This window comes from Trichogramma pretiosum, unplaced genomic scaffold, assembly GCF_000599845.2.
Source record: "Trichogramma pretiosum strain Unisexual culture from Peru unplaced genomic scaffold, Tpre_2.0 scaffold45, whole genome shotgun sequence".
In the NCBI taxonomy this organism is placed as follows: domain Eukaryota; kingdom Metazoa; phylum Arthropoda; class Insecta; order Hymenoptera; family Trichogrammatidae; genus Trichogramma; species Trichogramma pretiosum.
In genome coordinates this window covers 1,261,379-1,274,553 of record NW_019641665.1, presented here as the reverse complement: position 1 = coordinate 1,274,553, position 13,175 = coordinate 1,261,379, and the positions used below count along the sequence as shown (strand labels likewise).

Genomic DNA, 13,175 nt, shown 5'->3' with positions numbered 1-13,175 from the left:
GAGAGAGAAGATATAGCCTTTCTCTACTTTCGCAGAAGAGAACAGAGAGACCGACTCGAGCGCGAGACTCTTTGCCCCGGAGTTCAATGGCAGCAGCAGCTACAAGCAGCGAATGGAGCTTATGTGCTCGATATTCTCTTTCAAGAATTTTTTCTTTCTCTCTTTTTTTACGTTGGAAGCTAGGGGCAGCGAGCGGTCGAGGGTAGAAATTTTTATTGCCCGATTATCGATCGATTATACGAGGGTAAACAGCTGATTTGAACATCTGTGCATGTTTTCAAGAGGCTCGAGGCAGTCGCAGCCTGGTTTGACCTAAATCGATACGCGCTTACGCCCGCTGCAGAGCATCATCCCCCTAAAAGAAAAAATCATCGATAAGCCGAGCTCGCACGCGTGAGGCGCGCGCAAGCGTCACTTGGTCAATTGCAGCCTCCTCCCACCTGCGCGATTCGTAATTCCAAAGCCGCTCCTCTTGTTTCTTTTCCTCCATTGAAATTTCTCTCACAAATTCTAATTCAGATCTCTGGCTGCGTGTGCAATATCGATTTTGAAAGAGACGCGCGTACCCATCATTGGCATTTGATTTCTTTCCGCTACTCGAGATTTATTCGATCCTGCGCAAAAGCCAATGATGTTGGAACTTTTCAATATCGTCATCGCGAGCTCACATACGTGCACGTACGCACACACGTAGACACACACACATACACATACACGCTCTTGTATGAGGTAATATGCGAAGTTCAAGCGCTGTATCCTCACACAAGGCTGTTCCGTTATTTGTCCTGATTCTTCTCGCTTGCCTCTACAGCATATGCGTATGTATCGTGTGTGGTGTGTGTGTGAGAGAGCTATAGCACACACAAGACTGTATACACGATAGAGCGCGTATAGAGTATACGCCGTGCTTACGGGGCGCCGCGTCTCAGGCAGCACCTTACAAAATCCTGATGTAACATCGTTCGGACGCGATACGCGCTCATAGGTTGGCTTTTTTCCCTGCCTCCTCGTTCGATATAATAAATGCCGCACGCGCGAGCATGCGTATACGAATAAGACCATAGCAGATATAGAATACGTGTATAGACGTATAAAGGGAGCGGCTGCGTTGAGAATTACATAAAAGGCTGCTGCACCCACCTCCTCGCCACCAGGGTCGCGCCCACGCGCTGCTGCCCACGATGACGATTTTCCTTCGCGCGCTCGCGAACGCCAAATACACACAGCAAAGCTGAAAAAAAAAGATTATACCACTTGCCGAGTATCACTTTCTTCGTCATTAATTCGTATTATTGAAAAAGGATCCTCCAAACTTTCGAAAAAAAACTCTTTCTCGCACGCGCGCGCTGTGACTTGTGTGCCTTACCTGCGCGTATACAGGTGGACATGCGACGAGTCGTCCAACTTGCATACGACTCATTTCCCCCCCGTAGGAGAAAGTATAAACAGTAACGACGACGACGGTATGTGCGCATCATTTATCGCCATGTTCCGTTATATACCATTTATATGTATACCAGTCGCCCCAATGTGAGCCTATTAAGAGATAAAATAAAGATAAAAATTGAAATGAGGAGAGAACCATCGAGCGACGATCACTTTGCCTGCGACGCTCGACGCGATAATATATTATATAGGCTCCTCGTATTGTACACAGATCTCTGGTGACACCTATTTTCTCCTTTTTGAAAAATATTTTAATTTTTGTCCATTTAACGTAGCTGATATTTTTATTTTCATCGCGAAGTAACTAAAGTATTTCTTTTTTTCTTTTACAGACGGCTCAACCAAAACCTATAGTCGCTAACAAGCGCGATTCAGTTTAACTAAACAATTTGTAGTACGATCGAACGTGCGGAGCACGATCGACCACATGTTGGCCGACATTAACGGTAATCTGGATATGAGAAACGATTCAACCATGAATCAAAGGTTCTGTCTGCGCTGGAACAACCACCAGAACAACATGCTGTCGGTCTTCGATCAGCTGTTGCACGACGAGTCCTTCGTCGATGTGACGTTAGGGGTTGAAGGACAATTTCTGAAAGCACACAAAATGGTGCTTTCGGCCTGCAGTCCTTACTTCCAGGTTAGTTAACTTTATAACTTGCTCTATACTTGATGATACTCGGAAGATTTTCGCCGATTCAATTTTCAATACAGAGGCTTTCGTAATTTGACTGTTTGAGTACAATTAAGTATAATTTATATATTTTAATATACTTGATTCATTCAAGTTTTTTTCCCATTTTAATGGAAGCTCGTTAAAGACATTTGATAAAATAATTTTGGAAAGCTACCGATATCACCTGCGGCTTTTATAAAATGCTTAAATTTAATAGCTTCATAAGCTCATCACAAAACTTATTTTAATATTTTCGATTTCAGTCTTTGTTCGTAGAACACCCAGACAAACATCCAATTGTTATCCTCAAGGATGTTCCTTTCTCCGACATGCGAAGTCTTCTGGACTTCATGTACAGAGGTGAAGTCAGCGTAGACCAAGAACGCTTGACCGAATTCTTGCGAGTAGCTGAATCTCTGAGAATCAAAGGTCTGAGCGAAGTGCAAGACGAAACTGCAGCAGCTGCATTTGAATCATCTCACTTAACTTCTGCCCATCACAGTCACACAAATAGTCCAAATACTGTACCACCACCACCTTCTCTACATCGTATCAATAATCTTAGTCGTACTCAATTAAAAAAGTAAGTTTTTAGTATATTATTCGAATTTTCATTAAATTTATTTTAGATCGTTATTAATAATTCGTGTATTTTTTTTTCTTTAGCAAATATCAACACATTGCCACGCATCCACTTCTTGGATCTGCACTCACTGCACCAAAACGCAAGAGAGGTAGGCCACGCAAGCTCAGTGGCTCATCAGATCACGAGCCATCGTTAAACGAATCCGGTATTGATCTCGTCCAGGGTTCCCCTGAAATGATGGAAATGAGAATGGGACTCGATCTTCACAGTGAAATGGGTCACAACAGCGGAGCTTCGTCGAATGGTAGTAATCACAAAAAAGAAGAAATAATTGGCAATGGAGGTGAGGGACCTGAACTTAATATGAGGATTAAGGGTGAAGTAGACCCTCTTCCGAGTACGTCTGCCGGTAAATTCTTTTACCAGACCCAATCGCTAGGTGTTAATAGTAAAAAAAAATTGATAATTAATTTTTTTTTTTTTTTTTTAGACAAAGAAGACTCATTCACAAGACCGCAGAGCAGACAAGGCAGCGAAAGCTTCAAACAAGGTAAGAAAACCATTCCAAGTGCCTTATACCACCTAATTGATATTGCCTTATTCCACCCCACGTTTTAGCGATATCCTGTTTTAATGTAACCAAGTATAACCAATAACAAAAGTTTTTACTCGATTGCATTGCTCTAATCCTTATACCACAGGGTCAAACACCATAATTCAAAAAATTATTCGCAGGTTAATTTTTTCTTATCGACGATTAACTATGCAATAAGCGCATGATTTATGGTTCTGATGTTTGTCACATGTATGGCAATTTTTGTTTTCATACATATTTTTTTAAAAGTATAAAATATTCCTATCAATGACAATATAAAAAGCGATAGTTCGCTGACGTGAAAAAAAGTTTTTTTGTTATCATATTATCATAGCTGTTTTTTTATTCGGGTTACTGAAGGGATAAAGATTTGTGCCAATGAATTTTGAGCACTAAATTAGTATAAGCAACGAATGAACGCGATTGAAAATTGATGATCGATCGATAATACTTATATATACGTTATAAAAATCGGTAAAACACGAAATGCAACAAAATCAACCCTCCACTCTCCACCGAATCATGCATGGTGTGTGAAAGTACGCCCCTCATCTCACTTTATGTTCAATAATATAATCACTCGCGCAAAAAATATTTGCTACATGCTTTATGTCGTGTCTGGCGTCGCCACTCCTTTTTCATCATAATCGTTTTTTTTTGTGTTTGTTTTCGTTCGCTTTATAAAACACTGTTTTTTTCAAGTTAAAAAGGCAGTCATTTTTCTCTTTCTCTCTCTATTTTGCTCTCTGTTTTCGCAAAACTTCATGTGAATCTCTTATACATTAGCTCAATTATCATACAAATAACATCAGTTATTTTTCTCATCAAATTAATATTAATAATTTTACCTGAGTTTTTGTGTGTGTACCATTAAAGTCTAACACAAATATATTATGATCAATAATAATTAAAACTCACGGTTCGTATGAATATGATAAAAATTATAAAACTACACGGAGAGAAAGAGAATGTGCAATATAGACAAATTAAGCAATGAGAAAGGACCAAGAGACGTCACATTAATGCAAGCCATAACGATATATTTTAAAGAATTAATCATGAAAAAAGTATTTAATAACAGTAAAAAATTGTTAAAGCCAATAGTTAACTTACGTACCCTTGAATGCTGTAGTCTCCAAAAAATCTAACCTACTGTCCGTATATTTTGCACGTCGTATACATATTATATAATTAGATACAAGTTATACTTACATTGCGTACCATTGTGTACGTTTGTTTTTTTCTTAATTATCATTAATCTTAATTGAGCAAAAACTACCCAAGTTATTACTCACTTGCTCGGCCAATGCGTAGCGCACCTAAAAAATTGTTCGTTAAAAAAACGTACAATATATTTGTTCACTGTCGGTCCTTATCATTGAAAAAATAGTAATGGTATCACAACTTCCATGCAAAATTATTCTTATTTTTTGTTAATTTGTTGTTATTGCATTTTCACAATTCCCGCACAGATTATTATTATTCTTATTTATATTATTATTATACTATTATTATCATCATTATCATTGAACCATCAAAAAAAATTATGAAAAAAGTGTATTAGCATACACAAGTAAAAGAGGGAGAGAGAGAAAAAAAGAGAGGAAGAGATTATTGAACTTCTTATAAAATACCAAATGAGTAAAATAATGCGCTTCGCTGCCATTGGCCTTGAATAAAAGAATTAATTAAAAAATGAAAAGTAAAAGGAGGGGATGGAGCCAGCTCAGCGGTATCGAGATATTTTTTTCAAAACGCTGGTCATATAACATCGTTTTGCACATCCGCAAATATGAAATCGTATCTTATCCAACAATTAGAATACCCGATTAATTAATAAATTTCCGATCGTTCCGTTAATGATTAGTCGTGTGCCGGTTAGATCGATCGACAGATAGTTCAGGAATTATCATAGGTATATATATATCGATTAATCAGTGAAAACACAACTTTCGTCTTTGCTAATATTACAACTTAGGCCTTACCGAATTTTTATCTTCTTCATTCATGTAACAAAATGTGTATAATACAATTAATCATCAAGTGCATTTCTATATCTTTATTTTTTATTACATCATGTATATATATATGCTCATATATACACCCACGCCAAAAATAAGAAAAAAAGTCGACGTTATAATCGTGAGTGCCCGAAGAACGAGAAAATTCGGTCTGTGACATTTTGTCACCTGTGAAATAATAGTGATAACGTATTGTTATTGTTGTTGTTGTTGTTGTTGTTTTTAAAAACATATTCGTCGTTCTCTTTGCGCATAGCAGGTGAGTTGAGAATTGAGTCAACTTTTTAATTCTTGGACGAAACCTTTGCGCGGGGAAGTGGAAAAGGACAAGTAGGGAGGCCAGCCGTTTTCCCCGTCTTTTTGTCTAAATCATTTGCTAATTCGAGCATCAATTGTAGTTATTTCTTCTTCGATTAAATTTATCGTCGTCTCGCGTATCGGCATCACATGTATAATTAGTCGGGTGATGGGTTAATGGTGTATAAAACATTTATAATATATTTATTTTCCATGAATTGTACGATAAGAGATGAACCTTTGATTATTTCACAACCACTATTTTTCATCACGTTAAAAACGAAAAACATCGCGTATAAACAAAAAAATACTTAATTTTGTTTATTAAGTGTGATTGTGTGTGTCTCTCTGCACTTTTGCTTTAACGTACTTGGACAGTATACCCTGTTTAATTTTTTTTCATTTCGTATAATCGGGTGTTTTATTTATTTATTTTTTGTTTTTTTTTTGTTTTGGTCTAAAAAAAGTTGCAACTTATATTAGACAAGCGTTAAATAACGATATTAATTGAAAGAATATAAAAAAACGCTTTTTTGAAATAAACTGATGACCATAACGAAAACTGGGACTCAGTTCATCAGGTAACGCTTTTTAGTTTTATTTTTTTCTAATTTTTGTTCTATCTGAACGCGTCGCCTAATATTATATTCCAGTACTTGGCGTTACGTTGTTTATATTACTAAAATTAAAAAAAAATTCTTAGAAAACGAATTTCTCATAACGATTTGACTTTATTAACTCGACTGCTAATATAAATCTAACAAAATTAGGTACAACACTTTTATCAAAATGTACTTTTGTACAAATAGTCACAATAATAATAATGATAATTAAAAATACCATTTAAATGACGCGTGAGTAGTTAATCGATAAAAAGAAAGCGTTGGTGCGGGCATTGCGTGCAACTTAATAACCTATGCAATAGGCGGTGATAGATAGATGCTAGTTAACCAGTACAGAGACACACATAAACACCCTGTATGATGTTAAAAATAAAGGAGTGAAAAATGGAATTTGCGAGAATCTTGGAAAAATAATAATATTATAAAGTATAGTAGTACCGGACGACGATGACGATGTTGAAGATTGGTAAAAAAAAAACATAGAAAAAAAAATGATTAGATAAACGCGCTGAATCTCTTTGCTGGCTCTACCCTTCCTCTTGCTTCCCCCCACAAAAGTATTCGTTATTTATTTTTTATTTCTATGTAATGAATCTCTGTAGATGAACTCTCTATTTTACATTATTGTTCATTTTCATGTACACACAAGCTACTTCTATTTGATTACTTTAGAAACTTTTACTTTCTTTTTCTTCATCATATCACACATTTATGACGTTCTTAGATCTGACAAAAGCTATTTATACACAATATGAATATGTTTTGTCAAAATGAATTGAAAGCATAATAAACGTATCATTTTTACTAGCAGCTGCATCATCACCGCTTATAGATTGTCTAGAGAAAAAAGAAAAGTTAAGGCCAGAAATGGTATCACATTGTCATATTCATGCACGCTCGCACACATACGCTCAAACTTTTGTCGATCGACGAGAACGCCAAAAATGCTTGATATTTCAGCCAAAAATAGGACTTGACTTATTTCCCTTTTTTAGATGGCGAAGATAACTCGAGGTCCAGCGATAATCAGTCACCGGGCGATCGAAGCAACAGCTCCATAAACCAGCAGATGCGCATGAACTTTGAGAAATGCCTGCGCAGAGATTACAATTCAGTGCAAGGATCGCGACATCATCCCTACCAAGACGAAGAAATGCATCTCGCTGACCGAATCCCAGGCTCGCCGGTCACGTCTCATCGACGCACGCCCCTGAAACACGAGTCGATGTACGGATCGGCAAACATAATGGACAACGAAATGAGCCATTCAGGTGATCTCGATAACTCTCTGAATCAGTCGTGTCCCAGCCTGATGAAAGGCAACGTGTCGGGCGTGAACGCGAGCCCCGCGTCGACGACCAGTGGCACCTCGACTGCTGCCACAGCCGCCAACAACAACACCGACGAGCGAGCCTCCGAGGGTGGCTCCGTGCGCGACTACTGCGTGAAAGAGGGCGAGGTCTACCGGTGCATCGTGTGCAATCGCACCTACACCCATATTAGTAACTTCTGCCGGCATTATGTGACCTCGCACAAGCCCAACGTCAAGTACTTCTCTTGTCCCGTCTGCTTTAAAGAGTTCACGCGCAAGGACAATATGGTCGCCCACGTGAAGATCATTCACAGCATGAAGCCCCCAAATGCCATTTCAGGACAATCTGCTGTTACTTCAGGCGCTATTAATTTGCAACAGCAGCGGTAGATCTCTCGGTTGTTTTCCTGGTTAATGGGAAACGCAAATACTTAAGCGAGCCTGGAGAAAGAGTTTTAAATTGTAAAATAAACAAACAGTTACGATCAGTGCCAAGGCTTGAATTAACATATTTTAGAGGCAAAACAAAGAAATGCACTTTTTTTAACTTTTGATCATCTCTCGGTTCAATCTCTCCGAACACACATACACACAGAGAGAATCGTTTGTTAAATTTTATCGTAGTAAGTTAGACAATTAGTTTTAATCTATAAAAAAGGAAGTCAAAATGTATAACACTCGTGGAAAAATTAAAACGATTAACCAAAGATGAGCCAAGATTTTGAAAAGGTCGTTTATAATAGTAGCCTAGAATTTTCGCGGAATGACTAGCTATGCCCTGAAGCAAAGCATACGATGTTTAAGTGTTAAGGCGTAGAATAATATACATATTTGTAGACAATATTAGGAGGGTTGATGCTTTAAAAAAGGAAAACAAAAAACAATGTTTGTGTGTGGTTTTTGCGGTCCAATTAATTGCATTGATATATGAAAAGAAAAGGAGAGTAATAAATTCAGGACGGCGTTTTTCAAAGACCAACAATCCCGTTTTGTATATAAAGTCGATTGCTCTGCACTGATCAGCGGCTGTTGCAATGGTCTTTTTTTTGTCTTATTCATAATGCAATATTATACTGAGCGTATATAAGTCTACTGTATTTATTAAGTCATTTGCATATATTATAGTTTATAGAGTTTATATAAGATTATGATCGTTGATGTTTTAAGAATTTTATCATTTTACCCTTTAACATTGCATCTAGTTATCTATGAATATCTAGATCAATGACATATCATATCAATACGAAAATCGCGCTTATTTATATTTATATGATATGGAAGGATATTTGTGTTTAAGAACTTGAATTTATTGAAAAAATAACTGCGCGAATATTATTGCAATGCCAAAATAAAAAGTAAACGCTTGCGTTTGAATTGGACAGACCTCGCGATACGATTGTAGAAAATATATTAATATAGAAGAATGGCAGAGTCAATATGAATATATAAAGCTTTGAATAATCTTTGGAGAACGTCGATCCCACGAGACTAGCTTAAAAAAAGTTAACTTATTGAAAAATCCAATCGAAATGTGTTGAAAAATAATCATCTAGTTTTCACTCCAAATAAATCGAGGATTTTAGTATGAATGCTTGTTCGTACGTCAGTGATGAATAAATGAAATTTATTTATTAAAAAGTATATATATGTAAAATATATATATCATATAATAGAGCTTAGAAAAATCGTCAATTAGTGTCATGTCAAAAATAGTGTACGTCATATATCTATAAAAAGGATATAGATTATATGTACTGTTTATCATCAGAGCCGGGATTGAAAGCATTGTTTCCGCTTTCTGCTCGGTATCAAAAAAATCTTTTATTCAAAAGGTCAAAAAACAAACAGAAGAAACATTTTTAACGTAAAAAATGATAAAACGGAAAGCAATGGCAAACTATACAAATACAAATCAAAGCGAAATTATGAAAGTCGTAAACAATAATAATTATTCAAATGAAGATTTTAAAAAAAATGAGCGATATACACAGATTTTTGACGCGAGCGCGTATCATCAATCTTAAAGTGCCCTTAAAATCCAGCAAAGCCATTGAATAGGTGATATGATTCTTTCTTCAACTCCCTGTGATTCTAGTCGTTGCTCATCGGAATGTTATTACGTTTCCGGACTATAGCAAAGGAGAAAGTTTATTAAAATTAACGTTAAAAACTCAATACAAAGAGTACCAAAGGATTTGGCTATTCATCACTAGCTCGCATCAAATATTTCGTGTACATCGATGTTGGAACGAGTGCCAAATATCAGATTTATTGAATGTCAACACGACAATGGAAAAGACGCTTATTTTATAAATATCGCGTGCAACCAAGCTCATAATGAACTAATTTCTCGTGATACGGAAGTGAAACCTTTGAAATGTGCACATCTTTTAGTCAATAAGTAATTATAAAAACTGAAACAAGTAAAAGACTTTTTATGCGAAAATTCGTTGCCATATTATTGTGATTAGTCAACAATGTTAAAGAAATTATAATAATCTTGAATTTATTATGTATATCGCGTGTTAATGTTTGATTTTTTTATTAATTATAACACAATGAAATTTAAAAAAAAGGAATGTATTGAAATTCTCAAGTTGATATAATAATCAAACTTTGAAAATTTGGAAACATCAAAATAAAAATAATCCTAAATACTTGTTATACTATAAAATTTTTTTGTTATAATCTTAATTTTATCAAACAGCAATTGTTTTAATGAAGATATTGTCTGTTACCAAATTAGTGTAATCATCACTACTCCAAAGACATTAGGTACAAAAAATGCAAAAATTATGAAAACATTTGAATTTTATGAAATGCGAAAAATGGGCATTGAGTTCACGTGAGAAAATCAAATTTTATGTAAGAATTTTTCGCCCAAGATGTTATGAAGAAAAAATCGAATGATTGTATAAACAAAAGACGTTTCATTCAAATTGTAAACTATGCCAACTTTGTTCATCGTCCTTCCGAGTGAGATATAATTTCACTATCCCATGTGGTTTGCTCGATTGTACGTGAACATTGTGATTCTGTTGATTATTATTAACCAAGTGCAATTCATACGATAATCATTTTGAAAAAAAGTGAATGATTAGAGTTTAGAACCGAGTAGGCGACACAATTTTCACAAATCATAAATCTAAATAAATATATTTACAAAAAATAAAGTGATTGAATAAGTATAAAACGCGAATAATTATTCTTCGCGGAAACGTAATCAAAATTTTAAAAATTCAGGTAATGATAAAAATATTCGTTTAACATAATTTATTAAAGCAATCACCGGAGACTGAAAAATTCTAATATCCTCTCTTATAATAATTAAATAAAAATACAACATGTACAAACTTTGTACCGACTTTCGCCTACACAAAAATTGCGCGTTGTTTAATGAAATATATAAAGGTAATCTTTTTTTAATAATACCAAAAAAAATAAACACTTGGGTGAAATTAATCATTAGATGTTAAAATTATTCTAATGAAAACTGGATATATGAGGCAGAAACACTTTCAAAGTACACTAAAACTGTACTAGTTATATGAAGTTGACCATACGTCGCGTCGTTATATGCGATTAAAATTTTCTTTTAATATCAAATCCGTGTTCTTATACGTTTGTTGTAATTAACAAAGACTGCAGAGAGGACGGTTTACACGTAATACGTAATTAATAAAATATCTATATAACGACACCAAATATACAAGATAGTACTGACATTGGATAGACTGAAGGCACTTCTTTTTAGTAGAATAAAACTTAATAAAAGTAAAAAAATTTATGAGATAAAATAAGCGTATCATAACGCGAAAAAGCCTTCACCCGTATGGAGATCTCTCGTTTTTATATTTACAATAGAGCTATATTATATATCGTACTTTTTGCGGATATTTGACTTTGAAGGCTACACGGAGAAAACAGGGTTTGACGTGCGTACATATATTTATATATATTTAACAAAGTAGTTAGACGAAATCTTAGAGATCGTTAGATATTTTTACAAAAGCATTTCTTCTATTTACAAATGACAAAGTAAATATATATGAAGTAGGTACAAAGTGAATAAAAAAATTTGCACGAAGCACATTTATGTCTGTAAAATGATTGCCTCTTCAAGGTCGAGCCGCGTCATCAAACAAAAAAAGTACGAATTTCAATAATTTTTTCAAAGTACGGAATAAAATGTGTTAGATTCGAATTAACTGATTTTATATGACGGGTTTCAATACGGTCGAAGGCTCTGGTGTGTGTATATAAATAATCATTCATGAACAATTAAAATAGATATTTAGAGAAGCCAGTTGCACTAAATAAAATATTTATCATAGAAGAAATAATAAAAAAACAATCGTACGATCGTTGCTAGTTATCATATAAATATACATACTGCACGTGAACTCACTTCTCTGTCAATGTGTATATTAATCATTCTCGTCGGGGATATTTTTTGTTTTTTATTTTATAACATAGTAATTATAATTTTTTGTTCGTGGATTCGCCATTGCAAAGAAATACACAGTCAAAACCCCTTGCATATACATATTTATGTACATTCGAGGAAACAATTATCAGCATTATACACACACTGATATAATAAAGGCCAGTACGATTATCGCCTCATTATAAGAAATGAATCGCTGTTCTAACTTACGAAAACAAAATGGCATCTATGAGCTAATCATTTTTTGTTTATTTATATCTATTCACAGAATGGGCAGCGGCTAGACAGCTTATAGTCCTCTTATGTTTTTCTTATATTTTGTAATAGATAATAAAGTATAAAGTACCATTAAAAATAATTAATAACACATTTGATAATCACCGAGAGCTTAAGACTAACTCTTACAGACGATGATATATAGTTAAAAGGGCGTTTAAAGAATTTTTTTACTCTGATTAAATAAAATATTAAGTGAGTCGCAAGCGTGTCAGGATTGTTTTATCTCAAAGTGTAATGCTTGATGCTCTGAACGAACTAAGTTGTTCTTTTTTCGAAAAAAATTCGAATTAAACTTTATGTCAGATCATAACGAACTGAAAGATTATTTAATTGTTGCATAGGTTTTAATGAGACTATTTTATAAAGATTTAACGTAATATTTTATTGGAATCAGATATTACGTTAAGCTCTAAATTGAAAATTGATAAAAAATGAAAACATACATAAGCTTTAAGAAACCATGTGCCTTTTCTATGCTAGTGACATTTTTTATTATTAGTTTTCAATTTTGTAAATGTATTCTATAAGTAAAACTACGTATTGGATAAGTTGTGTTTGAAAATAATCACACGAATTTAATTATTTAAATGATTATAGTAATTGTTATCATTTAATATTATAATAATTATTGTAATTATTGTAATTATTTAAATAATTCAAAAAAATTTTCTAGATCATATGAAAAAGCTGTTAATCATTTTTGAAAAAATTATAACTTATCTTTGAAGCATCAAGATTCTTGTCTTATAACAGAAAAAGAAAGCAATATCTTTAATGTGAATGTGGTGATAAAAACGTTGGATTGCGCGCGAAATAAGAAATAACTGCTTTTAAATTACGAAGTACAGAATATACATACATGTAATATACACATAAGAAAAATATATAAT

At 34.2% G+C, this 13,175-nt stretch overlaps 1 protein-coding gene across 7 annotated transcripts in view; it reads left to right on the top strand.

The window, feature by feature from the left end:
* Positions 1 to 13,175, top strand: part of LOC106648441 (protein tramtrack, alpha isoform) — a 58,543-nt gene that overhangs the window by 29,989 nt on the left and 15,379 nt on the right. For 3 of the 7 annotated variants that reach the window (XM_014365363.2, XM_014365354.2, XM_014365378.2), the window contains 4 exons: positions 1,779 to 2,089; positions 2,389 to 2,708; positions 2,792 to 3,120; positions 3,202 to 3,261. In XM_014365363.2, the coding sequence (XP_014220849.1) occupies positions 1,874 to 2,089; positions 2,389 to 2,708; positions 2,792 to 3,120; positions 3,202 to 3,261 (925 nt within the window). In that variant the 5' untranslated portion in view covers positions 1,779 to 1,873. Of the gene's footprint in view, positions 1 to 1,778; positions 2,090 to 2,388; positions 2,709 to 2,791; positions 3,121 to 3,201; positions 3,262 to 7,242; positions 12,898 to 13,175 lie in introns of those variants that run through there. The other 4 variants (XM_014365370.2, XM_014365391.2, XM_014365383.2 and 1 more) reach the window with 3 other exon arrangements.